The sequence below is a fragment of the Austrofundulus limnaeus genome, unplaced genomic scaffold, assembly GCF_001266775.1.
Source record: "Austrofundulus limnaeus strain Quisiro unplaced genomic scaffold, Austrofundulus_limnaeus-1.0 Scaffold306, whole genome shotgun sequence".
Taxonomy (NCBI): domain Eukaryota; kingdom Metazoa; phylum Chordata; class Actinopteri; order Cyprinodontiformes; family Rivulidae; genus Austrofundulus; species Austrofundulus limnaeus.
Window position 1 is genome coordinate 247,103 of NW_013952708.1, and position 26,890 is coordinate 273,992.

General features: G+C 39.2%; 1 protein-coding gene across 2 annotated transcripts in view; it reads left to right on the forward strand.

The window, feature by feature from the left end:
- Positions 1-26,890, forward strand: part of chst8 (carbohydrate (N-acetylgalactosamine 4-0) sulfotransferase 8) — a 181,498-nt gene that overhangs the window by 149,356 nt on the left and 5,252 nt on the right. The window contains exons 1-2 of one of the 2 annotated variants that reach the window (XM_014021805.1): positions 21,289-22,397; positions 25,282-25,319. In XM_014021805.1, coding sequence (XP_013877259.1) covers positions 22,346-22,397; positions 25,282-25,319 — 90 coding nt within the window. In that variant the 5' untranslated portion in view covers positions 21,289-22,345. Of the gene's footprint in view, positions 1-21,288; positions 22,398-25,281; positions 25,320-26,890 lie in introns of those variants that run through there. The other variant, XM_014021804.1, reaches the window with a different exon arrangement.

Genomic DNA, 26,890 nt, shown 5'->3' on the forward strand with positions numbered 1-26,890 from the left:
ATCTGTATGTTTGCAATTATTAAAACACTCAGGAGAGATAAACTTCATACCCATAAGAGGTGTGCTGGTTTTTTAGTCCCCTATTTTTTTTCTCACAGTTTATCGAAGCATGCAACACTTTTGTATTACTTCAGTATGATTTTCAGAGCATATCGTCCCTTCATGGTCCTAGAAGTGTTTTCACATGAGACATACAACAAAAAGCCACCTTGAATGGGGGATAGATTTGGCATAATGTATTCAAACGAAACAGCTCGTGTTACATCAAAGTGCCATAACCTTCACAATGATGGAAGCACTCAACAGGAGGCACTTGTTCCACGCTGGCAGACGGCACAATTACTACACTGCGCCGTGGGGGGATGGAGAGTGCAACCTAGCTCAAATAACACTCCAAACTTCCTGTTTGCTTACTGACTGCTGCTGAGGAGTTTTGTTTCAGCTCGAAGATCATCTCCATGTGCATCAGGCTGGAAAGAGGAGGGTTGCAATAGGGGGTTCACGGGTGAAAACAATTGTGTGAACGTATTGTTTAGAAGTGGAAGAGTCAGAGCAAAACATGTTTTATTTTTATAATAAGGTCCAGCAAAAATAAAAAAAATAAGAATAAAGACAATTCTGCTTTTCTCTGCTTGTGACACCACAGAACTAAAGACAAAGGAGGGAATGTGGCTGTTTGTGTTGAATGCTGCAAATAAACCCCCAATTTTTTGGTCTAATTTTTTTTTTTCTTTGGCTGGATGAAACATATCTTCTAAAAAACACCAAGTTCTGTCCGTGGATGAATCATAAAACCAGCTGAAGACATTTCAATTATCTGTAAATCTCTTTGGAGCTGCAGAATTGGGTAATAACTCCCAGAGAGTTTTGTCTTTTTGAGTGACCTTTTTTTACTGTTTACATAGTAATCTGACCTACTGTGAATACAAATGTGTTTCTTGCTGCAGCTTCAGAAACACGTGTCGTGGAAAAAAAATTATAAAGTGAAGAGAAGATTTTTTTTTTTGCTCGACCCTCTCTCAGGACACTTAAATTGGAAGATGATAAAATTTTCTTGTCCATATCCGTAAAAGCCTTGTGAAGATTAATGACTGGCATTAGCTCTACAGCCAAGTCATACTTCAACCACTTAAGTTCCTTTGAATTTAAAATTGGCCACAGGGAATAACATTATCACATCAGGTCCTAATCTCACCTGCTCTCTGCTGCTGTCTGACAGCCATTATTCCAACTTCACAGCCATTGTTCTTCATTCAAAAAGGCACTATTACACTTTTWTAAACTCTCCCACTTTTCTGTGTGGCATTAATACAGCTCAATATTATTTTTCGTGAATTGGTTAAGCATGTCATTTATTCATTAACCTGTCCAGGCTCTGCCTAACTGAAGCTCTGAGCCGTGCCAGGAGCTGGGTCTGTAATTAGGTTTTAAGTGTTTCTCATTAATAATCCCGCGCTGACATGATGCAAGCTCAATCTAAACTTCTGTATGTGGGTTTGTGGGCCGCCATTGTYAGGTGGGATACTTGGGAAAGCGGGGGGAACAGCCTCCTCCCTCCTCTCAGTGTGAAATTGTCTCTTTCCTTTTAGCTTTCAGGCGCTGCTCCTTATAAGTCTGTCAGTCATTTGATTGACAGCTCATCCTCCCGGTAGCTGATGTCATCTGTATCTTGCTGCTCACTTAAACCCACCATGGAMTGCTTTCTATTAGACTGAGAATCAGGGCAGATGAATGTTTTAAGTAGCCTGACGAGATGCTTTTTTGGATGCACAGGAATGAAGCTCAGTCTGCTGCGGTGCAACATTCCCAATGCCGTTTATTTTGTCTCACAGCGACTGAAGCAGATAAAAATAAAACTGATCAAAACAATCTAAAAATTCTCTCTTCGTGAAAATAATCTTTGCAGCAGTAATAATTGAACTGCCTATTAATTTGAGACATTCTCATCATCAGAAACATTAATTAAAACAGATCTTTGGATTAGAAAAACTGTAAGAAATTTAATTTTAGGACCTACAGTATTTGATCTTCAAAATAAATATGTGACAGCAAGAGAATTCAATGTGTTAGAAAAACAGTTTTCGTTTTTAAGGGTTATGCAATTTTTTAGCATTATATTATGTTATGAAATCATTCCCTCATCAAAAACATACCCAGAGTCTTGCTTTGACTCATTCATGCATGTTTGAGAAATCCTTGAATCTCCTGTGGTAGCCATGTGGAGCTGTTTGCTGGTTCAAAGCTCCTACATGGAGCTCAATCCCCAGCCAAGCTCCAGCACCAAAGACCACCCCTTCTCCTGAAGCATTGTTGTGAAGTCATGCTGAAGTGGGAGTGTCAGAAACGGTAGGAGGTTATAAAAAAAGGCAAAGGCCAATTTCAAGGTGTTTAGATCAAATTTATTTTTAAAATATACAGCATTTYCATAGCAACTGAAGGTAACATATTTGAAAATGGTATATACTTGAACTATGTGCCTGGAAAATACATAATACACCCCCACCACCCCAAGTACATTACAGAGTCGTTAAATTGTGACACCTATGATGTTTTCATCTGCCATCGGTTTTTTGTTTATTTCTGACAGGAAGTGTTATTGGAAAATATTTGCTGTAATTTATTTCACAAGGTCCTTGAGCTTTGAAATAAAATGTGTATGAGTTATAAAGCTATTGTAACTAATATTCCTACAAATATAAACGGCAGCTGCTTACTGAACACCTCCAAACGACTGCGTGTCTGCAAACATCCGAGCAGAAAGTTTAGTGGTGTCACAGTTCTGGTTGGATACTTGTTTTATGGAGGTGCAGCTCCTGCACGCAAGTTTTCATCAGGCAGTGGCAGATTGAAATAATGGGCATGTGTGCACGACTTTGACACTGTACTCGTGGCATTTGTGTTGCGCCTCTTGTTGCTTCTTCAGTTTTCAAGCTGATTTTCTTGAGGGGAATGAAAAGACATAGATGTGGCTCTATTCTGAGAAGCAGAACATTTTTGAAAGTGCGCATCTTATTTGGTTCCAATGAATCACGCGCTCGAACGCCCGCCCCCCTCCAGTTAAAACAGATTTCCACCTGGCTTTGCCAAAAGACAGAAGAAAATGTCTTTGTGTCAATAAATAAATAAAAATCAAATGAACTTTTTAAATAGAAAATAAGCTATGTATAAGTGATTCCTTTTCAGCTTGTAGTTAACAAATATTCCATGACGAGTGATTGTAGTTCGATGTCAGAAGCTTGTGAAAATGTTTCATTTTCTCTCTCGTCTCCCTCTTGTTGATTTTTTTGTCGTATTTGGGTCACGTGTTGTTCTGCTGCACTCCAGTGGTATGCTGTTTCTGTGCTCCGCTGCGTTTTGTCTCTCTTTTTGTCTCCTTTCTTGTTTTCTCTGTTTCGCTTCCTCTCCGCCCCTCGGTGTCATTTTCCACATATGCTCTCTCAACTCGCTCCCCGTAACTGTCCGCCTCCCGAACTCTTTGTTTTCTTCCCTTTCTTTGTTTACACCCAGCGCCCCGTACGTACAGCCCACCGGGGCCTCTGTTCTGGCAGTCGACGTTGCGCAGACTGAAGAAGCGTTACATCTGTAGCAGTTCATTGTCAGCCACTGAGCAAGTCGCTGAGTTCAAAGAGAGTCCCATTCAGCCGCACACATCTCCCACAGAGCCAGCGCTCCTGCAACGCATCGCCAGCCAAACTCCCACTCAGCCAGAGGCCTCATCAGTCGAGCCTGTTTCTCATGCAGCGTCAGAGCTGCCAGTCAGTCGAACGGCTGAGGGTATGGAAACCRGTCAAGTGCTTCGGCACAATACACAACACAACAAGACAAAAAGACTGTCTTAAACCCAGCCAGCCACAGCAGGGGGTGGAAAATGGCTCCTTTCACTTTTTCGTTGTTGGCATTTTACCGATGCTCCGAGTGCAGGGTAGAAAGAGCTTAAAGTGTTTTGTCATCAGTATCAAACAGAAAAAAACATTACAGTATTAGGAAAGCCAYAGAGTTAGAACACACCGTGTTTGGRCATGTTGCTGCAGGGTTACTGCTGCAGAGTGAGAGCAAATAACTGCATGTAAAGGCCTAAAAATATGCAGAACTAGAAAATTATTGTTTCCTKCAAAAATGCAGTGTGAATGGTTATTGTTCAAAGATTGTTTCTGAATAGCTAAAAAAAARGCTGAAACTWGAAAGTAGCTGAAATTAGCATAAAAAGAAACAAAAAGAGCACATGTTTGTTRAGTAGCAAGAAGCTGAAATTATCCCAAAGGTGAAATTAGCAGAGGAAAAACTCTAATTAGCTAAAAGTAGCTAAATATTTTCAAGGGTTTTAAAGATGTTAAAGGCAACTCCATTCCTTTTCAATGAGAAAAAAAATGGCAGAAAAAGTAAAGTATCTCAAAACATAAAAATTGCTTAAGTACCAAAAGTCATGGCCGAAATGTCATGAAAGAGCTGAACATGCTAAATAGCACTAAAATTGCAGAACGAGCTACGTATATGCTGAAAAACGTATGGAATAAAAATTGATCTCAATCTACTTCTACTTTTAATAAAATTGTAAATTTTTTAAGGTCACCACAACGTCGGCCACATACAAGTGCAGTTGTCATCTATCAATCATTGTCATCAGTTAAATGCAACAGTTATTCGTAATAATTTTTTATATCAATACTTCCCAAACATACTTCTCATATCGTCTTTGCACTACTGCTCTCTCATCCTCCAATACACACACACACAAACACACACACACGCACACACACTCACTGATGCACGCACCCTCCTTCTGTGTCTCTGTCCATCTTCTCTGGATCTGTACCAGCCCGGCGTTTCTGGCCTGATGCCTGAGCCTCCTCATGCAGGGAAGCCAGCTGAGCAGAGAGGAGAGARGAGTAATGTCTCAGCCTCAGCCTCCTTCACTTCCTTATCAAACACCTACATACTCATACTGACTTGCACTTACAGCTCCAAATGAATGTGTACTTTCAAATGAGTTCTSAAGCTCGTTCATGCATGTTTACATTTTCCTGTTGTGGCATTTTTTTTACTCCTCTTTACTGCTAGTGATTACACAGGTGTAACTAATGACCTTAATTACAGCTTTGCTTTATTAAGTGTCTCAGTAAGAGGTCATCATCAGTATTATTGATTTCACCTGTGTTTACTGACTTCTTTGCACGTCAAAATGTCTATTGTGAAGAGCGCCCGAGGAGTGTGGTGTTTGCAAACTTAGGATAGATATCAAGTCTTTTACATATTGATGGTCGTATCAACTTTGATTCTGTTTAAATGTCCCTCAAATGTCAGTTCATTGGCTTTTTATGGGCTTTTCAACAACAACCACTGAAGGTAAAGGCAGAGTGATAATGTTTCTGTCTATGTGTGTGTGTGTGTGTGTGTGTGTGTGTGTGTGTGTGTGTGTNGTGTGTGTGTGTGTGTGTGTGTGTGTGTGTGTGTGTGTGTGTGTGTGTCACTAGCAACATGTCTCATAAATCAGTGAATGACTTTTAATGAAACTTGCAAAAACAAATCTTTTGATTGACAACTGATCCACTTTTAAAGTCTGCTTGATTAAAGATGTTAACCACAGTAAAGCAATCCTTCCAAACATAAAAATGGATATAACTCAGTCAATATTACATATCAAGCTAACATTTTATATGGTAGTAGCTGAGCATCACCCATAACTTTTACTCTCAGCAATGCTAAACGCTCATCATCTGATTTAAAAATGTTGCCATTAGATATTGGCGTCAGCTATGTGTGTCTCTTTATAAACAGTATCATAAGGCCGTGTCAAACCCTAGTGTTTAAGACAATCTATGCAGACGTATAGGTCCTTTGTTAGGACTAAATTACTAACATAGGTTATATTTTTATCTTATTGTTAGCATTACAGTATGTATATGTCCAAAAGAATTCCAGTAGATTTTTTATTACACATTCAGCTTAGACATCTTCAGCATTGGTCAAAATTGTTTACAAAATGGTATAAATTGTCTAAAACGTTATGGTGTAACAGGGCCTTTCTGAAAAACTAAGTGGCTTTTGATCACACTTTCAGAAAATTATCAAATGTTGAACCTCTATTACCTTTCAGAGGCAATCCAATTACAGATGGGCACCACAGCTAGCTGTGCTTGTAGCTTATGAAACATAAAATGCCTGTAACCAAGCCAGTTTTGCAGCTGTTGACATAATTTTTGTTGTGTTGTTGTAGCTGAGCATTGTTTCCTACTTTGAGTGAAACACATAGTACAACATTTTTGCTTAAAATATTGGCATTAAATGTTGGCATTATTTCTGTTTGCCTAAAATATCTCATGAACGCAGGTTTGAATAAGTCACAGAAAGTAAATATTGGTGGTTCAATTAAAGCTGATTAGTTTGTGAAGTCAACAGCTATTCAACATCAGCCTACACAAAAATCACTACAACTCAGTGAATTTTACAGAAGTTGAGTTACAGTTTGGTAGATGACAGTTATTCACGATTCATACTCCAAACACTAAAAGATCATACAAAGTTACACACCATATACTGTATATATTAATATTCTTATGTCACACTGATGTTGTGTGATCTTACATGATTTAATCAAAAATTAAGTTTTTTTTTCAAGTTTTCCTAAATGCCATCATTTCTCAAGAAAAGACATTCTAGCATGAAAGGTGACATGCTATCATTTTCTAGGAATGCTGGGCAACTCTGAGTTTGATTAGACAGGAATATGAAACTAGTCATCTTTAGAATTCATTATAGCTAAAATAGCATTCAATAAAAACACTTAGGTTCAAATAAAAGTACCCATTCAAGTTGAATGAATGATATTCTCACCAACAAAATAACACAGATTTAAAAAAGCTTTTAAAAACGGAGCAGAAAAGAATAATTGCGCCTTGTTGAAATGCAGAACAGCAAATTGATGAACTTGCTAAGATACGAGGCCATAGCAACAAAAGTACCCATCCACTCATCTCCCCGCAAGTGATCTGTTCTTACCTATCTTCCTGAATGGTCCTAATGAAGGCTCTGTTACTTCTGATCAAACTCACCTCGCATAACCATGACAACCACATGTACGCCAGAAAACCTGCTCACTGCTTAGAGTCAAACAGGGTCACACACATGTACACAAGTACACAAAGTCCACGTGCACCTGTTCATAAAGTAGACAGAAATTCATGAACGCAGCCACTCACACATGGCAGCAGTGGCAGTAGGCGGTCCCCAGTGAGGTAGAAACACACTAATGGATAATGACAGGGTTTGACAGCAGGAGAGTGAGCTGAGTCACTCTGGGCAAGCAGGCAATGAATAAAAGAATGGGAGTGCTGTCTGAATATCTTTTGCTGAGTGGATTTCCTCTGATACCATACTATTCCTGCCAGTCTCCCTTGGTAATCCTGCTCATTACTCTGCGCTGCCCCTCTATTCTGAGGCTGGCAGCAGCAGACAGTATGAGAGCAGAACAAGAGGGATGAAGAGTCATTCTCACTGGCTGGCCAGCACCGTCACACAGACTGCACTCAGCGGTCACGTCGTCCTGCCTTCCGCTTGATGTTTCTCTGCCGTTGCTGTCCTGCTGTCACTGGCACGAAATAAACACAAGATCTAATAATAAAGCGTTGCTGTATTTTAGCATTTCATTTTGTACAAAAGCACCAAATCTTTGTTGGAAAACAAATAAGTGTAAAAATAGACTCCTGAAATGCACTATTAACTCAGAGAAGAGATCAAGACATGTCAAACTTGTCAAAATCATGTTTATTTTGATTATAACTGGTTTGTCTTTGACTAGTTTTTGCCCTTGTGTACTCATGTGTTTTTGTGTTTGTCTTTTAGCAAAATATATTGTGAACCATAAAAATCCAATGAGTCACTTTAAAAGTCAACCTGGTTCATACTGGTTAACACAGCCACTTGAACTTAGAGGGTACRTATTGTGCAAAAGTACWTTTTTTMTMCATTAAATACATTGCGTTGTGTATGGAGTCTCGAGGAACGCAGAAAATTCGAATTTAGTCTCTCATGATGCTGCATAGATACAGTCTCTTTATTTTGTTTGGATCATGTTTTTTAACCTGTTCAGTTTTCTCTATTTTTTATGATGTTTTCTGAACTATTACGTCACATTATTTGCGACGGAACTGCCAAATAAGTTCTTCTAACTACAATTTTTGTGGTTCTAATTCTCCTCTGGCTCTGGGGTGTGAAGCGCCTTGTTTGTCTTTAAAGAGACAGCCTCAAAACGAACTGCTTTGAGACTCATTTCAGAAAAGGGGTAAAAGACATGAAAGACGTAATGAGGAATTCAGACCAAAGCATTGCAGTTCCACTTTACATATACCCCAACTGAATGATTTAAATGTAAAAAAGAAGGATTTAGGAGCACCATATGTTCACTTTACATAAACAGAAATGACTACTCTGCTATTTTTATAGTTATTGCACTAAAATGTGATTGCTATTAGCTATATCTGATTCCAAACTTATTCTGAGCTGAAACAAATTGTGCAAGCTGTTTCTTTAAAATAAATATTGAATGTTCATCTRCAGCCTTTAMAAGTTAAATTAATTTAAGTGCCTCYATAAGCAACTGACCTTAGAAAAAGCATGTCTGTATGTCAGTTTCACACATATTCTGCTAAAATTTGTTGTGGCTGTAGCCGAGAGTCATTCTTCTCAAACTGTAGCATAAACTTTTTCTGTCAGCAAAATATTTCAAGAACATATACACAGRTTTTATTAAACTTTCAGAAATATTCATTGGATTACGTCTACAACTTACAAACTTTAAGAATGAATCTAGATCAAAATTGTCGCCACAGCTCATTGACATTACAAAACAAAACAAATATAAAACTCAGTCARTTTTACAGATGCTGCATAAAATGTAATGTGGTACGCAATCCTYGAAGAAATGCCAGGCTTTCCTTTAATTTTGAGATAGTAATTTCATGTTGTTGGCTTTTTCATTTCCTACTTAGGCAGAAACTGGATTGGTTTTCTGAAAAACACCACTTTGTAAAAGTGCTAGTTATATCATTAAAGTCTCTGGGCACATCCGCCCTGTCTAATTAAAACTAACAGGAAGCCACAGCTCTGACCATTAGCTTGTTGTTTTCTAGACAACAGATGATCAGGCCCTGACAAAAGGCCAGACATCTGTTTTGTCTGATAAACCCAGCTCTTCTTATTCCTGGAATCTTGTCGGTTCCCCCTCCARTTCCAGTTGGGCACATTAAATGTTGAGCTCTCTTTGTCAGTGTCACATAGACACGTAAATGCTATTCCAATTATTCTGCACCCTTCTCTGCTCGCTGTCAAATTACCAGCGCTGGGAGCGGAGCATGGCTCTCACTGCACCTTGCTGGCATTTTCTCTGACAGGGAGAAGAAAGGAACGTGAGATAGCAGCATGGGGGTGGGGCTCAATGAGCATTCTAAATGCTGAGGCCAGGTAGTAAGACAGGCTCAGTCTCGGAGCAGCAGAGGACTGTGGCRTCTGGGACATTTTTCCACAGATGTTCTTCATTTTTAAGCTGATTTTCCAACTGGTGCCATAGCTAAACTGGACTGGACCTGACTAGAATACAATAAAAAGTRCTAACAAGCTCAATTAGTTCTCACTTTCTGGTTTATTCATTTCAATTGTAGCATTATTTACTGTGTAAAAGAAGTTTATTACAAGATAATATATTGCATTAAGCTTTTTAAAATATCAATAATCTCTAAATGTTTTTGTCTGTGGGACATGAGAGATTCCCATAGTTTGAACTAGATATTTTACATTAAGAATGTGCCGTGTAAAGAAAAACTGTTTCGTATTGCTGCAGATTTCAGACAAATTTTGGGTAAAATCAGTTGTCTGTATCTTTCCCAACACTGCAGCTGTCATTCCTCGTTTGTTTCTCTACGATGAGCATCGCGACRAGCTGGCAGTCAGCTGCATGTAAGCTTCAGCAAAAACAAGTCGTGTTTCTTAAATGACACCTCGGCTCTGGAGACCTTGGGGCAACAGCCACCTGATGTGTGTTCGAGGTATTTCAGGCATAAAAGAGTGTCAGTCAGAGTGACACTCTTGCAGCATTTGCACTTGTGCACTCACAAACACACACACACACACACACACACACACACACACCATCTTCTCATTAGCGCAGAGCTGTAGAAGGGCTGAGTCTGTGCTGCTTCGTTCAGAAGCTCATATATACCACCCCTGCCTGTCATAGCTCCCCATCACAAAGCATTGTGGGACTATTTGTGTAAGGGAAAAAAATAACCTAATAGCAACGGTTTTATTTTTATTATCTTTTTTTAAACCACCCTGAGTGAGGACAGGGTAAACTCTTCTATGGAAGCAGAAGCTGTAGAAGCTGTGTTTGTGTTGTTATTGTAGATGTGAAGGAATGCAGAGGGAGCAAGGAAGAGCAAGAAGAAATTATAGGTTGGAGTTTGGAGGCCACCCGTAATGCACAGGAGAGGWGTCAGGTAGAAGGGACAGAAAAGATAAGAGGCCATGAGGAGTGTAGGACCAGCATCTAAAGAGGGAATGATAACAGAGGGGATGCAGAGAAGCAACACCAGAGGCAAGTCAGAGGAAAACGGGAAAGTGCTTGAGGCTAATCAGAAGGTGCTGTGAAGTCTCCACTGCTCCTGTTTTACGAAGCGGCTGCAGCCACTGAAGTGAGCTGGCAAGGGTTAAAACACACAGCTTCACATCCAGAAGAAGAAAAAAAACATTGCTTGGATGCGTTTGATCGACTGATTCAGCTTTTCTTTTTTTTTTTTTGCATTTTTGTTTGTAACTCAAAATGGCTCCGCTCATGACAGCCAATCAATCTGAGCTATTTACACGTCAGTCCAACCGCAGTCAATGAATGAATTTATGTTTCTGCTGAGGGTTCAATGTCACTCTGTTGGCTTGGATTAGGAACTTCATGATTTCTTTTAAATTATGTTCTTTCACCACATTAACAGCTCTTTATCCTTTATATTGACTTCTAAATAAGCACAGCCACTGAAAAACAAATCCCCTTAAAAGTCATTGCAAAACTGTAGAGGAGCAAAAACTGCTAATTATTGCTTCAAAGCTACAATTTCTAAATCCACAAAAAATGCATAAACAGAACAGAGTTACACTAAATATTTACATCTATTTCAAGCCTATTCTAATAATTGCAGTAAATTACATGTAAATTAATCTAATCGAATGTAAATTAAGCTGATGACTTTTCACATAAAAACCTAATATTAGCCATGACTGATAGACTGATGGTAAATTAAGCCACTTGTTTTTTTTTCTGGAAATGCAGTTGTCCTCATAAAAAGCTTTACAGTTTTATTTTTTAAATACTTAAAAATTGCAATAATATATATTCATATCCTGCAACTATGGTTGCAAGATTCTTATTCAAAAAAAACAAATAAAACCTGATTATAATATCTTAGAAAAATGGCGCATTTAAAAGACAGCAAACATTGATAAAAATGATTTAAAGTTAAATCAGACAAGATAAGATGTGTTATGGAAAGAATGTTTTCGTCTAAAGAATTTTATTTATTATAGTTTAAGTGGTTATTAAAACTAATTTTTTTAATTACTTTGACCGTATTTTCACAGAAAATAATACAGTTTAAACACTTCTGAGTTTTATAGTGTTTTATAGTCTTTATAATGTTTTAGTATTTCATTGTGTGTATGTTTTATAGTGTTCATAGAGTTTTATAGTATTTATAATGTTTTAGTGTTTTATAATAGTAGATTAACAGTTTAACTTGACAGATAAATAAACCTGAATATGAATGAACTTCCCTGTCCCCTGGTTCAATGATTCTCGCCTCAGCCCCTAACGGATTTATACCTGCCATCTGCTTTACCGGTAACGACTCACGCCTTGCTTCTTGGACTCCTGCTCTTTGCCTCACCCCTGATCRGTACCTYCAGCYATCTGACCACCTGGATCTCGACCCACGCCTGTACCACGGATTATCAGAACTTGCCYTTTGGACCCAAACACTCCAAAMAAACTAACSGTGACRTCACCGCACCRTGCTGGAACGCAAACCCTTCCATCAAAGTTTCCRTCTGGAGTCCTTCAACTGGAAACGGGTTAGTGGCTTTAATGGTTTGGAAAGTCCTCCTATATYGTTCTGCCACTAATCTGAATTTCCTGTGTTTAGATCTGACGAGAATCCAGTCCAAGCACTTCCTGGTTCATTCACCTCTGCACAATAAAATTTGTAAAACTTTGTCTTGGTCCGGTGCTTATTYAGAACTCAAAACTCGGTTTTAATAAAACTGTGGGATTTCATTGTGGGCAACAGAACTGCATGATGCATCCAGCATCAAACTGTGCATTAGTATTACCAAGACAACTAATTTGAAGCMTTATTACTGTATAAAGTGATACTTAATCATTTCAGCTGTCATCAGTACATGAATGTGATTAATTCTTTCCGTGCTGAGTTATTTCGGTTCTCTTTCCGCAATTTATGTGATGGACTAATGTGGGCTGCATGCAGGGAGTGAATGCTGAAGCTGCAGTACGTTTGAGGCGGTCCCTAACTATTCACTTAGCATTCAGCCATGGTCCCTGTGCTTTACTCACATGTCCAGACTCATCAGGCCCAGCTGTAATCAGCAGTGCTCTGACAGGAAAACAAGGGGTGTGTAAGGGAACGTGAAGCTAACTCAAATGAGAGGCCAGCGTAAACAGTGACAGGGCCAATTTCAGTTCCCAATCTCACCGCAAATGGAGGTGAACAGCGGGGAGCACCGAGGCTTAACGAAGACATAGCACCATGTGATCACGGAACCTCGGCTTGCCACCAGTGTACCAACAGGTCATGATAAAAGGATTTGGCACTGACTTTAATCTAGAAGAAATGGGGGAAAAAAAGTGAGGGGGGAAAAGACATAAAAGGGGTCATCAAACAATTCATCCAATTCTTTCAAAAGGCAGTGCACAAAGCTTTGAATGCCTTTCTTTTTTTAAAAGGAAAACCAAAATGAAATACACTGAGGGTTCACAATTATTACCTGAATTTCATTTGTTTGAAGGTACAATCAAAGCCAGCAACCTCTCCTCCGTGAAAGCCACCAGGTCGCTTTCAAATCATAGAACATAGTGGGTGATGAAAACTGGAGATGGATATTTTTCAGCCATTTCCAAATAGTTTTTTATTTCTTTCAGCAAAAGATACAATATTGTATTTGTTTCCATGTTCTCTAGATGCAGTGGTTCCCAAACTTTTTATCTTCTGACCCACAAAATATCCATGGCAAAAACTTGTGACCCCAAATATTACTGGTCTGAGTACAAGAACTTCGTTTATAGCCCTAAAAACACAGGCATTTTGACAATCTAAACAGCTTATACACAAATATAAAAACTTATTTTTACTTATTTTGTGTTTTTGTAATAATTATAGGGAAAATATTACATCAGCAATTATTTTATTACCCTTTAAATTGATTTCTGGAGATTATCCAAGGTGCTTCATGACCCATAATTGGGTCCCAAGCCCAACTTTGGGAACCAAAGTGCACTGGTTCCCAAACTTTTCAGCTTTTGACCCACAAAATAACAGTAGCAGAGACCTGTGCCCCCAATTGTTTTTGGATGATAAACATTTGTATCAGGTCAACAAAACATGGGCATTCTAACAACATTTTTTATACTACATTTATCCATTTTAAATACACTAACCTCACTCCTTTGTTACAACTAAGGCAAAAATGTAATTAATTCAGAAAATCTTTTCAGGACCTCACCTTGATGTTTTGGGACCCCACTTTGGGTCCCGACCCCAACTTTGGGAAATACTGATCTAGAGCAAAAACTGTATGTTATTGTATCAGATAATTTAATTCAGTTTTTGACACCCCTCAGGGAACATTTGAACTGTGTTTAACCAGTGCCGCCCATGTTCAACTGATGCACTCAAACAGCTGAATATGCAGATTTTTAAAACCTTTATGGTCCCCATTTGCGGTGTTTTTCATTCACATCTATATGAATGTAATGTGGTGGGCATAAGGAAAATAAAGCTGTTGCTGATGCAGGCCCTCCTCGACTTTATTGTCCCATAGACGCCAGAGGAAAGAGGAGGAGGGGAAAGCAGCAGCAGCGTTAGCTGACACTTTCTGTTAAGAGTGCGTGCTCTCCATGTTTGGGCAGAAGAGGTTATTTTGAGAAAATATAATTGAGGAGCGCAATCAGCTGAACGGCTGTCAGCCAAACCTGCTGGGCTCGGACAGAAACCAAATTGCTTTATATCACAGAAAAATTTGTGACTGCATGTGGTATTTTTTTTTACAGATGAACAAAAGTTCAGCTGTCCAACATCAGTTGTTTGCAGCACACGTTAGACCAGTATGTCCTGCCCTCTACATATCTTTGTAACAAGATCAAAAACTCTATCAAATCGTTTGCAGACTAAAAGGTAAATAGGGATTCATAAGTTATATTGTATTTATGCAATACAGATTTTAAAAAAATGGACTTCACAATGCAAGGTATTGTGAAGCAAAGAATCCTCAAGCAAATATTTGTAAAGAGGGATGATCCAGTAGGACCCAGAATCCAGGCTATGTGAAACCCAGAGGGGAACTTAAAATACTTTAATAACAAAAAGAAAACAAACAGCTGCCATGGCGCCGAGGTGGATCTGTAGATGGAGGAACAATGAGAAGGAACCCAGAAGACAGGACAGGACAATACATTACAATGATCCACTGATGGGAAGGTTTAGAGACTAAATAGGAACAAGGCTGATGAGAGATGGAAGACAGCTGGACTGACAACAGGTGAAAGTAGCTGACTGTCTGAAAAAAACGTGAGCTACCTGGGGGAGCTGATTGATGCAGGGAACACTGAAGAACTAAAAAAGGAACATGCAAAACCAAAAACACACCAAACTGTGAAATGATGTCAAAAACACAAAGATCCTCTAACAATATTACCCTGGGCTGTGACTGGTGGCAACAAAAAAGGCATTTGTGAGAGAGTTTCCAAAATGTTTTGAGATGTTTGAAAGTGATCTCACATAAGGAATGGCCCTGCTTTTGTGTGTCTTTTGTGCAGAAATTTTGAACTGTCATGCAAAATAACACAGAGTTGTTGCAGGCCTCTGAAACCCTGCTCAATTTGTGAAACAGAAAGTGTGAGACAGCAGACAGTGAGAGTTTTGGCAACCAAGGAAACTAAAATTGGCACAAGATCTAAAGGAATTTTGTATTTGGTAGATTWTTTCTTTGTTGTAACAACGCTTCTTGGCAATAAATTTTAAATCATTGGAAAGCTTGTTAATGTACCTTTTAAATGGTGCCACATTTGTGAGGAACATGCAATTGTGGGAGGAGCTGTAGTGCTGAGTATGTGGGATGTACACATGAAAAAAACTGCCAAATCTCTGCTGGAAAGCTCATTTTGCTGTTGATTTTGACACTTGTTTTGAGCTCCTGGGACCCCCAGGTGCTGCCAACCATGTGCCCGATAAAAGAATTATCGCTGAGAAGCATTGTTACAACAAAAGAATGGCCTACCAAACACAAATCTCCATACTTTTTGTGCTAAGTTTTTATTGTGACCAGAGACAGCGATTAAAACCAGACATGATGAATCCACATGACCCGGTCTGCTGCAGCCTTCAGCATGTCATCCTGGACATCATCACGTCCTCTCTCTACTCCCTATTGCTTTATGTCTGATATGAAAACATTTGCTGGACCAGGGAGAAGGCCCCATATCACCCAGGTTTCTCCACTCTGCAGTTTTGTCACAAAAATGTCATGTAACAACGACGCAATAGTTACACATGCACCYGACAAATTTTGGGAAATTTATGCAATATTTGTGTCCATTCAGTAAGATTCAAGGTGAATATTTGTGAATTTTCCTGCAAGTTTGCTTTCGACCGTGCATAGTAACATTCAAAATAATATACATGTGCCAGTGTTAGCACAATGACTAATTTTCATCCTGAGTAAAATAAAAACAGGCATACAAGAACCATATTTAGTTGAAAATATTTCTATTTTGTGTATTTTTATATCTAAAAGCTCCCCGTTGTCATCTGCAAATGAATCCAGAAAGCGAGCCCTGTGGTGTGTGTGTTCATATTCTGTTGATAAGTACAGATTCCTGCAGCATCTAAATAAGACAAACACACCAATTAAAGCATCCCGCACCTCGTCTCGGCTGAGATAATTCACTTAACCCTGAGCTCGCTGCTGACAGGTGCCATCTGTTAACACATCCATCATCATGCAGGCTGCCACTCACCGCTCCCTGCGTGGTCTTAAAACAAGCCGCCTCCCACCACAACCCCACGCACGGCTCTCTGACTCTCTGTTTCCATGGAAATCTGCCCTGAGAAGTCTGTGCATCTCTCAACCTTGAAAGTTCCCCAAGTAAGACTCACTCAGAACAGACTTCTGTGCAAACGAATTGTCATAACAGTAATCTGCCCGATTTGTATCAGTTTAAGTGTTTCTATTTCAATCACGTTTACAGGCATTGAGCTAATTTTGTGTTTCCAGGTTTGATCAAACTGACCGTTACTTTGTATTTCTTAATTATAGCTTTTATTTGTTTAAAACTCTGGGAAAAAAAGGCAGTGGGCAATATCCACTCTAAGAAACTATCTAGCTATGTCACTTATTGGCTTGGTATTTAAAAAAAGACATTGCTATAATGAACATTAGTCAAAAACTGGCGCATCTGGAGATAAAAAATGACTTTAAAAGCTCTATATGATGAAGCTTAGAGGTCCAAGGGTTTCCAAACTACAGTGGTTTGCAAAAGTATTCATACCCCTTGAACTTTTCCATATTTTGTCACATTACAACCACAAACATAAATATATTTCACTGGAATTTAATGTGAAAGACCAACACAAAGTGGTATACAATTGTGAAGTGGAAGCAAAATTTTACATGAATCAAAACATTTTTTACAAATAAAAAACTGAAAAGTGCGACGTGCAAAAGTATTCAGCCCCCTTTTCCCTGAGTGCAACCAATTGCATTCAGAAGTTGCCTGATGACTGCTAATGACTCAAAAGGGTCCACCTGTGTGTAATCTAATCTCAGTACAAATACAGCTGCTCCGTGACGGCCTCAGATGTTGGTTAAGAGAATATTGGGGAGCAAACAGCATCATGAAGTCCAAAGAACACACCAGACAGGTTAGGAATATGGTTTTGGAGAAGTTTAAAGCAGGCTTAGGTTATAAAAAGATTTCCCAAGCTTTGAACATCTCACGGAGCACTGTTCAATCCATCATCCGGAAATGGAAAGAGTATGGCACCACAGTAAACCTGCCAAGACAAGGCCGTCCACCTAGATCACTGATCAGAGAGGCAGCCAAGAGGCCCATGGTGACTCTGGATGAAATGCAGAGAGCCACAGCTCAGGTGGGGGAAACTGTCCACAGGACAACAATTAGTCGTGCACTACACAAATGTGGTCTTTATGGAAGAGTGGCAAGGAGAAAGCCATTGTTAAAAGAAAACCATAAGAAGTCCCGTTTGCAGTTTGCCAGAAGCCATGTTGAGGACACAGCAAACATGTGGAAGAAGGTGCTTTGGTCAGACGAGACCAAAATTGAACTTTTTGGCCACAATGCAAAACGCTATGTGTGGCGGAGAAAGACCACTGCACATCACTCTGAAAACACCATCCCCACTGTCAAATATGGTGGTGGCAGCATCATGCTCTGGGGGTGCTTCTCTTCAGCAGGGACCGGGAAGTTGGTCAAAGTTGATGGGAAGATGGATGGAGCCAAATACAGGGCAATCTTGGAAGAAAACCTGTTGGAGTCAGCAAAAGATTTGAGACTGGGGCGGAGGTTCACCTTCCAGCAGGACAACGACCCTAAACATAAAGCCAAAGCTACAATGGAGTGGTTTAAAAAAAAGAATATTCATGTGTTAGAATGGCCCAGTCAAAGTCCAGACCTAAACCCAATTGAGAATTTGTGGCAAGATCTCAAAACTGCTGTTCACAAACGCTCTCCATCCAATCTGACTGAGCTTGAGCTGTTTTGCAAGGAGGAATGGGCAAGAATTGCAGTCACTAGATGTGCAAAGCTGGTGGAGACATACCCTAAAAGACTTGCAGCTGTAATTGCAGCAAAAGGTGGCTCCACAAAGTATTGACTCAGGGGGGCTGAATAATTTTGCACGTCGCACTTTTCAGTTTTTTATTTGTAAAAAATGTTTTGATTCATGTAAAATTTTGCTTCCACTTCACAATTGTATACCACTTTGTGTTGGTCTTTCACATTAAATTCCAGTGAAATATATTTATGTTTGTGGTTGTAATGTGACAAAATATGGAAAAGTTCAAGGGGTATGAATACTTTTGCAAACCACTGTATTAGAAATGATAAACTGTTTATTTGCATATCTTCACAACAGTGTGCTGTTCTCTAACATAGCCTCTTTTTTTGTCCTTTTTCTAAAGTCAAACAGGGAACTGATGATCAGGTGATAATACATGAGCCGAGCAGCTGTTCTGCCTTAGATCAAAGTGCTCTTAAAATAGTGCAGAAGTGGTAGTTCAGCACCAGGGTTTCACAGCCTTCTGCTGAGCTCACTTTGTATCTCGCTGACTGCCGATGAACTGTTTGTAAGCTTTAACCTTTGCTCTTCTGCAGGCAATTATGAGCCAAAGCATGTGTTATTTATGGTGCGTGGAATGGACGGTGATTTATTGTGGCGGGATGTTAAAGAAAACGTCTTTTTTTTTCGTTTGTGTTTCAACTAATGAAAAAGCCCATCCCCGGTGATTTACACGCAGCTCTATAAGAGCTGACCTTGAATATGAGTCACAAGCCCAGGTGGAGCCTACATGTAGCTTTATGAACATTACGTAATTTATTCATTTCACCAAACCTTTCAGGCCTTGAGTTCCTGTGCTGAATTGCTCTGTTTGTAGTTTAAGTGGGAGATCTGTAGACTGCTGCATACATACTAAGCTGTTCTTTATAAAATATGGATACTTTATTTAAAGGAGACATATGATGCTTTTAAATCCATCTTTTCCATATTTAAATCATTTAGTTGGAGTCTATATAAAGTAGAACTGCAATGCTTTGGTCTCAGATCTTCCTTTCTTTAATTTTACAAGCCCCTCTTTCACCCCTTTATTGAGGTGTGTCTCACATCAACTCGTTTTAAAGCTGTCTCTTTAAATCTAAATGAGGCATTTTACACCAGTTCCACATGGCAGTTGCGTTGCAAATAATTTAACGTAATAGGGAAAAAAAACATGAAAACTGAATAGTTTGAAAAATATGACCCAAACAGAATATAAAGATATCTTTGCAGCACCGGGAGAAACTAAATTAAAATGTTCTGCACTCCCAGAGACTCCAAGTGCACATTAAAATGTATTTAACGGCTATAAAAAAGGATTTTGCAAGTGCCCTTTAAAGAAAGAGGCACCTCAAACGTTTATTTTCAAGATTTCAGTTAACTAGACATGCCTCCTATTGGTACTAAGCAATACATACATTTATCATTAGCATCAGTCTAACATCACACAATGTCCATGTTAAGTTTTCACTTCTTCAGTCATCCCAGGCTTTTATAGATGTATTATTCTGTCGTTGTAATAGTGCCTGCATTCATCTGCTTTTAAGGGACAAAGTCATTACTGACCTTCATTAGGCTCCATTAGTGAGCAGCAGGAAATGCAGCAAAGGAAAAGAAATCAAAACCAAAAACATCCTCCATCATAAAATAGAAGACTGTTGTTGCTCTGTACTTGAGAAAAACTAAAGTGGTGTTATTAAGACGTGGAGCAAAAAATGTGATGTAAAATGTTACTGTCATAGATTGTTGTCTGATGTCAATAAGCGAGGGAAATACTGGTAAATACTTGTCAAAAATAAAACAAAAGTAGATGTTCAGTGCCAGTCAGCTCATTTATTAACATTTTTATAGGTCTTATAATGTTATACTCGTAACATTAAGGCAGGTCTAAATCCACAGTTTTCACAACAAAATGAGGTCACCACTGAATTCAGACGTAACTGCAAAGTGTCACTTTCACAACCAAGTTGACATTGACCACCCGATTCTGCTATTTCTTGAAAAAAACTTATCTCAAAATCTGCCTTAAAATTCACAGATTGCTTAAATCTGCTCCATACATTTTCAGGAGAGAGCAGTTTAAAACATGAAAGCTTGAACAGCATGTATTATTCATTTTATGTGTCATTTTATTATGATGATGAAAAAACGTTAAGTTTATTATGTTTCAACTTGATGCAGTTTGTTGATGCAGGATGTTGCTTAGACTATTTATGTTAAGTTTAACCCATGCCAGCATGTTGTTGTTATTATTTATTTGTTTTATATAAGACATTTAGAAAAATCCATCCAAATTGTAAATGCCAAAAAAATCTACCAAAGAAAGTCAAATTCTTGTTAGTTTAAAATAAAAGGCTGTTTTACAAAATAAGATAAAAACAACCATGTTTGTCCTTAAAAGAACTTTGAAAAGTGTAGCAGCCTAGTAGCAAACAGTTATCACAACAACTTAATGCAGAAGAACTGTTGGAAAAAATATGCGTTGTTCAAAATGGTATGTCTGAGTAAAACAGGATTCGGCTGGATTTTTTCTTAAAACATTATTTTCAGTCTTCTGACTGCAGTCAGATTTACAGTACAGCACACAGGCCTCATAAGACCTTCAGCTGAACCAAAACAAACAGACAAGAGCTCTGCTCTGAGCAGACTTTCTGCAAAACACTGACAACTCCTTTTTACTATAATAATAAATTGAGCTTATAATGTACATCTCTTCCTGGTTCCACCCTTGGAGGTGTTACCTTTTACGTCAGATGTCAGAACGTCACTCATTTTGTTTAGACTAAAGAAAGAACGCATGATAACACACACACCAACTGTTTGTCAGCTTCAACCTTACAGACTGAAATGATCAGAAAGTATGAAATACTAAACTGTATTAATATTCAATTAATCAGTTACAAAATTTCTTCAGAACTACATAAAAGAATCACTGCTCTGATAGTCCCTACTTTGTTTTCTGTAATCTCATACTAACACAATAAACAAATGTGCAGCACAGATTTTTGTTGGTGGGGGGGGGTTACTTTTTTATTTCTTATTTTTTTATGGCAGGGGTTGAATTGTGTTTATGAATAGTGAAGAAGTGATGCGTAATGTGTTCATACACACACACACACGCATGCACGCACGCACACACACACACACACACATGTATGTATGTATGTATGTATGTATGTATGTATTAAGACTCAGTACGTATCCAGTTCATGCCTGGTATCCAGGATGTACCAGGACCAGGTACATAATACAAGTAGTACGTGTCCTGTAGGTATGAACTTTGTATGTAACTAGTATATACAGTGTACATACTGATACTACATGGTATGTACTTATTGTGTATATACATGCTGCTTACCAGGTTCCAGGCTGTAATATGTGTTGATACTTTTTTAGTTGTTCAGATGACTATTTATAAAAGAAATGTCAGTTTATCTGATAAGTTTAGTGAATTTAAGGGCAAAATGTTAATTTTTGATTTTTTGTTTTGTTTTGTTTTGCCTCTTTTGCCAAAGATCAGTTGCTGAGTTAAAATATAAAAGATTTGTTTTGAGTCAAATTTGCCAACTTCTTATTTCTTTCACAAGCCAGTCCTCCAGTAATAGTTCAAATGTTCTGATGGTCATTTAGTCTTTGGAGAGTCTCTTCAAGTATAACTTTAATCTCAAATCACTGTTTGCTCCTCCATCACCTCCTCCTCCTCCTCCAGCAGCTGCTCTGTCTTCCCCCCCGCCCCCAGTCCTGGAGGAGTTTAGCACCAGCTTAAACATCGTTTTATCTCTTACCACAACAACTTAAAACATCAATGGACCGGAGCTCAAAGCTTAATACCTTCACTCTGAAAAGCTTTTTTCCTCTGATAAACCACACGAGCACGCCCATGACTTGTATTCCCACAAAGAGTCAAGAAGAGGAGGATTGCTTGTGCAGAGTGTAAGAGTAGGTGGTTCGCCAGGAAGTGGGGGTGCAGCTGGTTTGGGTCACAGTGCATCAGTGTGCTGAATGACTAATGAAAGGTTTATGGTGGCGAGGGGCGACTGCCTAGTCTGAATGGTGGGCAGGAGGAAGACACGCCTTGTCTGGTTTCCAGCTCCCTCCTGACCGTCTCTGGTTAAAAACAAGGATTTAACAAGTTTCTTCCAGAACACGGGGTCACAAGCCTTCACTTAACAAGCTCATTATTTCACATTGTTTTTGTCCTTTGCTCCTCCTCGGCAGCTGTGACGGGGGAAAGAAAAAAAAAGATGACGTTTGATGTTTGTCTCCGCGAGAAAGCTGAACAAGGATGTTTGAGAGGTTTGGCTGATAATGGCTCTGCTAATGATGTGCCCTTTGCTCATGTGGATCTTTTCAGTGATGCTGGGCTGTGCATGAATATTCACAGGCGTTGTCTCGGAAAAAACAAGTGTGGCTGCTTCAAGGTCATTTTAGAGGGCAACAGAGGACAAAACTCAAACACTTTCAACAGCCTTTCAATCAGCTTCAGTCATCAGCAAAATGAGTGGACTGAAGTTTCTTAAGTGTTGAGAAAAAGATTAATAGTGGCCATCTTATTTAATCCAGCTCCAACTTATGTGGATTTTTGTAATAGATTTAATTCATTGTAAGTGCTTCAACTCCCAATGACAAATCTGGAGACTTCCTAACTTATTAACCGAAATGTAAACAATGGATCTGATTTTAGATAATCAAGAACAAATTCTTCATAACTCTATGTGAACTTACTGCACAAAATTCTTCATAACTCTCCCGATGAAGTTTCCCTTTAAACAGTTTATCACTGTTTCTTTACAGCAGTGAAAATCAATAGCATAGTTTCACTGAGTAGAAATGAGTGAGTGTAAAATTGCAATCAAGCTGAAACTATTATCCTCGACCAAGTGGATACTACAGAGACAAATGATGTTTACAAATCCCCCCTGAAATTCAGTTTACATAGTTATATTACTTGTTTCATTTAAACTCTGTCATGGAAAATGGTCTTTCCATGAAATGTAATTTTTGCTCTCGACTTCGGAGAAAATTGCTTCTTCAGAGCCAGAATTCACGCTCGATTTGGAGCTGATTTTAAGCTTTGTGGGGTTTTTTGTTTGTTTGTTTGTTTGTTTGGTTGGTTGGTTGGTTGGTTTTTTATCAAATGAAACTTTGTCAGATTTCTTTTCATACCAACTTCAACAAGACACTTTAGTGACAAAGTATGAACAGTTCAGCTCTGTTCAGGTGTGCAGTTCAGTTCAAAGAGCTTCCCAGACATTTTTTTCTAATATTTTCCTTTTCCCCAAGTTTTTACTTTTACACAAAGAGTGGCTGAAAATGTATCAAATGTCATTTCTTTGAAATGTTCATTAGAACAAAATTAAGACACCAAGAAATTTGACTCAAAGACTAATAGACTTCATTTTTTATTTTTAAATTTGTAGGAAAACTTGCTCCTTCAGTTCTTTTAATTCTTTAATCAGTTTCTCAATTACTCTTTGAATGTGAAGCCAAGCATCCTTTTGGTCAAATCTAACAAGATTTCTAACAATTACAATAAATATTTCAAGATCTCACTTGATCCGATGACTTTCACTGTGTGTTGGGGAGGACTCTCAGCTACGACCATCCTAAAAATTAGCATCGTATCTGTAAAACTGAAGGAATGAGGTTAATTTCTGCGTTTGGTAAGGATGATTAGCTGTGGCAGACATCTTTGATTGGGTTGACTCCAAAAGTTAAGCGGTTGTTTCTGAGAATTCTATAAAAAAAATTCTGTTAATCAATACAAAATTCACATTTAACAAACACACTCACAGAGGCAAAAATGTTTTCTGCCGCGGATGATTTAACAAAAAAATAGTCAGACGCCACACCTCTTAGAAGGAAACAATTAAACCTTTAGAGATTTCAATTGCCACTTTGATGGGGTTTTCACGATCAATAACCAATTGTGGTTCTTGAAAAGTTGCTCAGGGTTAGAAAGGTCCCGAGCTGCTCCATTGGTTCACAAAGGAGCGTTTTTATGGCTGCTCCCTGATGTGTTTTTCCTGGCTGTGGTGTCTCTGTGTGCTGTGATAAATATTCATGGTTTCCATGTGTGGCAATGTAAATTAAAATCAAAGGCGCACATCCTACATGTGCTATCATTAGGGTTAGGAGATTAAATAATGCGCCAGCATCCAAACAAGATCAGAAAATGTCACAGGCCATGGACTTAGACCACCCCTCCTCCCGTCCCCCCCCATCCTCTGAACCCCCCTCCGCCCCCAGCATCTCGTTCAGAAGAATGAAGACAAAGATTCAACACACAGAGCCACACAGGAGCAGAAAGCTCCAGTGCATACTAATCTGAGACAACACTGAATCAGGGAGGCATGTTTTATTCCCTCCCCACCAAGGCGTGTTCCAGAGTGAGTTAGGGCTCTGCACATCTCATCACTCGGGGAGAATTGTAGCTCACACCAACTGATGCACCCCCCCTCCCACCCCAACCTTTTTCCCAAACCCACCCCATTGCAGGTTATCCTTTCCACCCTCAAATTGGAAGTGACAACCCACTCAAGCAGAGGTGTCTTCTCTCCCCCCCACATCAGCAGCCATGCAGCCCCACTCAGAGCTGTCAGCCTGATTACACATCAGCACGACGGGGGGGGACACCTTAGGAAAGGGGGAAATGTCCAGCTGGAGACGGACCACTAAACGCATCGTTGGTTCTGCTGCCGCACATCTGCCAATACACATCCCACCTGTCCCCGAGGCTGCCACAAAACCACTCTGTACGTCTCCATCATCCCCGTGCTGTCCCCGAAAGATTAAACAAACTGCATCTTTCCTGTTCTCCTTCCTCCTTCTGTTCAGCTAATTGCAGCTTTTCATTTTCTTTTTTTATTGACTTCTGTGCTTTCGATTTGTGTCTGTTTTGTTTTGTGCGAGCCTTTTTATTTATTGGTCAAAGGCTTAGTTACCAACGTTTATTGCTAATTCCACACATGGAGCATCTACTTATCTCCACTCTCTGAAATCAGTGAGTTTTCATGATTTATTAGGGGTTCAAACGGAGACACGAGTGGAAGCATGAAATTATTGACGCTAAAGAACGCACCTGACCATCTTTCACAAGAACAAAAATACAGGCTGTCTGCTGAAGTACTGATTTTCTTGTCTCTCTCTCTTTTTTTTCTTTCCTCTCCTTTCTCACCAGGAGTGGGGATTGGAAACCCACCGCAGCCGTCCAAGCAGGTACGTGTTTACTCTGCTTCTCCCAAAACACAGTCAGGCAGGTTCCTCCAACCTGTTATCTGTTGCACACAAAAAAAGGTGATTGTCAGCCTTGTAACTCTCAGCGAGTCTGATAGCATCTGTGTAGAAAGGCTGACCTTACACTGTGCGATCAGTCACTTTAGTGATTAAACTATCCCCGTCCAACAAGTCCAGGATTCTTACACTGTGTGAAACACCCAGAGACGTTTTATTACTCCACAATAGGATTTTTTTCTTCTATATTTGGTTTGTTAACACTGATTTGTTTTCTATGCAGCCTCATCTTCAAATTTATGATCTGATTTTTGTTTGTCAAAAAAAAAAAACAAGCAAGAAGAATACTGTATAATATATGATTTTATGTTAAAACAGGCAAAGTTCTGATTGAAAAAAATAATTTCTTCTCAAAATGTGCTCAGCAACAGCAACCTCAAACAAAGGTTTTCTGTAGCTGATGTAGATTTAACCTGCCTTTCTTTAATTGGGTGGTCCATCTGTCAAAGATAGAGCTATGAACAGCATCAGCTTGAGAAAAAAAGATTTAATTCTGACTGGATTGATGAGTTAATAGCTCACCCTGGCAGGACCATGACCAAAATCGATTACTGCCAGGCCTGTGCTACGATTGGTTAGGTTTCATAAGTAAATCATAGAACGTCAACAAAATTTTATAAAGCAATGTAACACATTTATTTTTGGGCACTGAGCCAACCTACAGCAACTATAGCTTCTCAACCTGGGGGATTCGTCATGTTTCAGGGAGAGACAGACAGTTGTGATGTTCCTCCTGTGCTGAAAGCTCCTTCTGAGGAGAAACCTGTTGCATGAATGCAGATTTGTTTACTGGTCACCACAGTCAGCGATGGATATTGTTGCTTGTATCCCTTCAGCCAGACTGAATAGCGACTCATCTTTATTCATGGTGATGTGATATGAGTCTAACCCTGTGTCAATAGGTAGGTGTTGTGTTGCTGTGCTGCTCAGTGACAATACTGGAACAATGCTAACAGATAGCAACACTTTATGCATTGTCTTAGAACAGGGGTGTCAAACTCCTGTCCTCGAGGGCCGCTATCCTGCATGTTTTAGAGGTTTTCTTGCTCCAACACACCTGATTTTGATCGCTGGGTGATTAACAGGCTTCTGCCCAATTTGAAGAGTTAATTCAATCACTGAATCAGGTGTGTTGGAGCTGGAAAACCTCTAAAACATGCAGGATAGCGGCCCTCGAGGACTGGAGTTTGACACCCCTGTCTTAGAACATGCATGGTGGTGGCACACCTTCTTGTGAATTTTTTTTACATTAGTTCCCTTTTTTTGCTGTGTTATAATTGCCTTTTTTATACAGTGACTGTGTTAGACTCTGGTGCAGCCTGAGACACTTTAGGCTGGAGTATCGCACAAGTTTTTTCAGTTAATAAGGCRTACAAAATAGTGTTCTCATGAAATGATATGAAAATTACTGTTATCCACCTTGTTGTTGGCCTCACTCAGACTATCTGTTAGGTATCAGTTCAGTCAGAATATATATATTTTTTTCATTTAAAAAG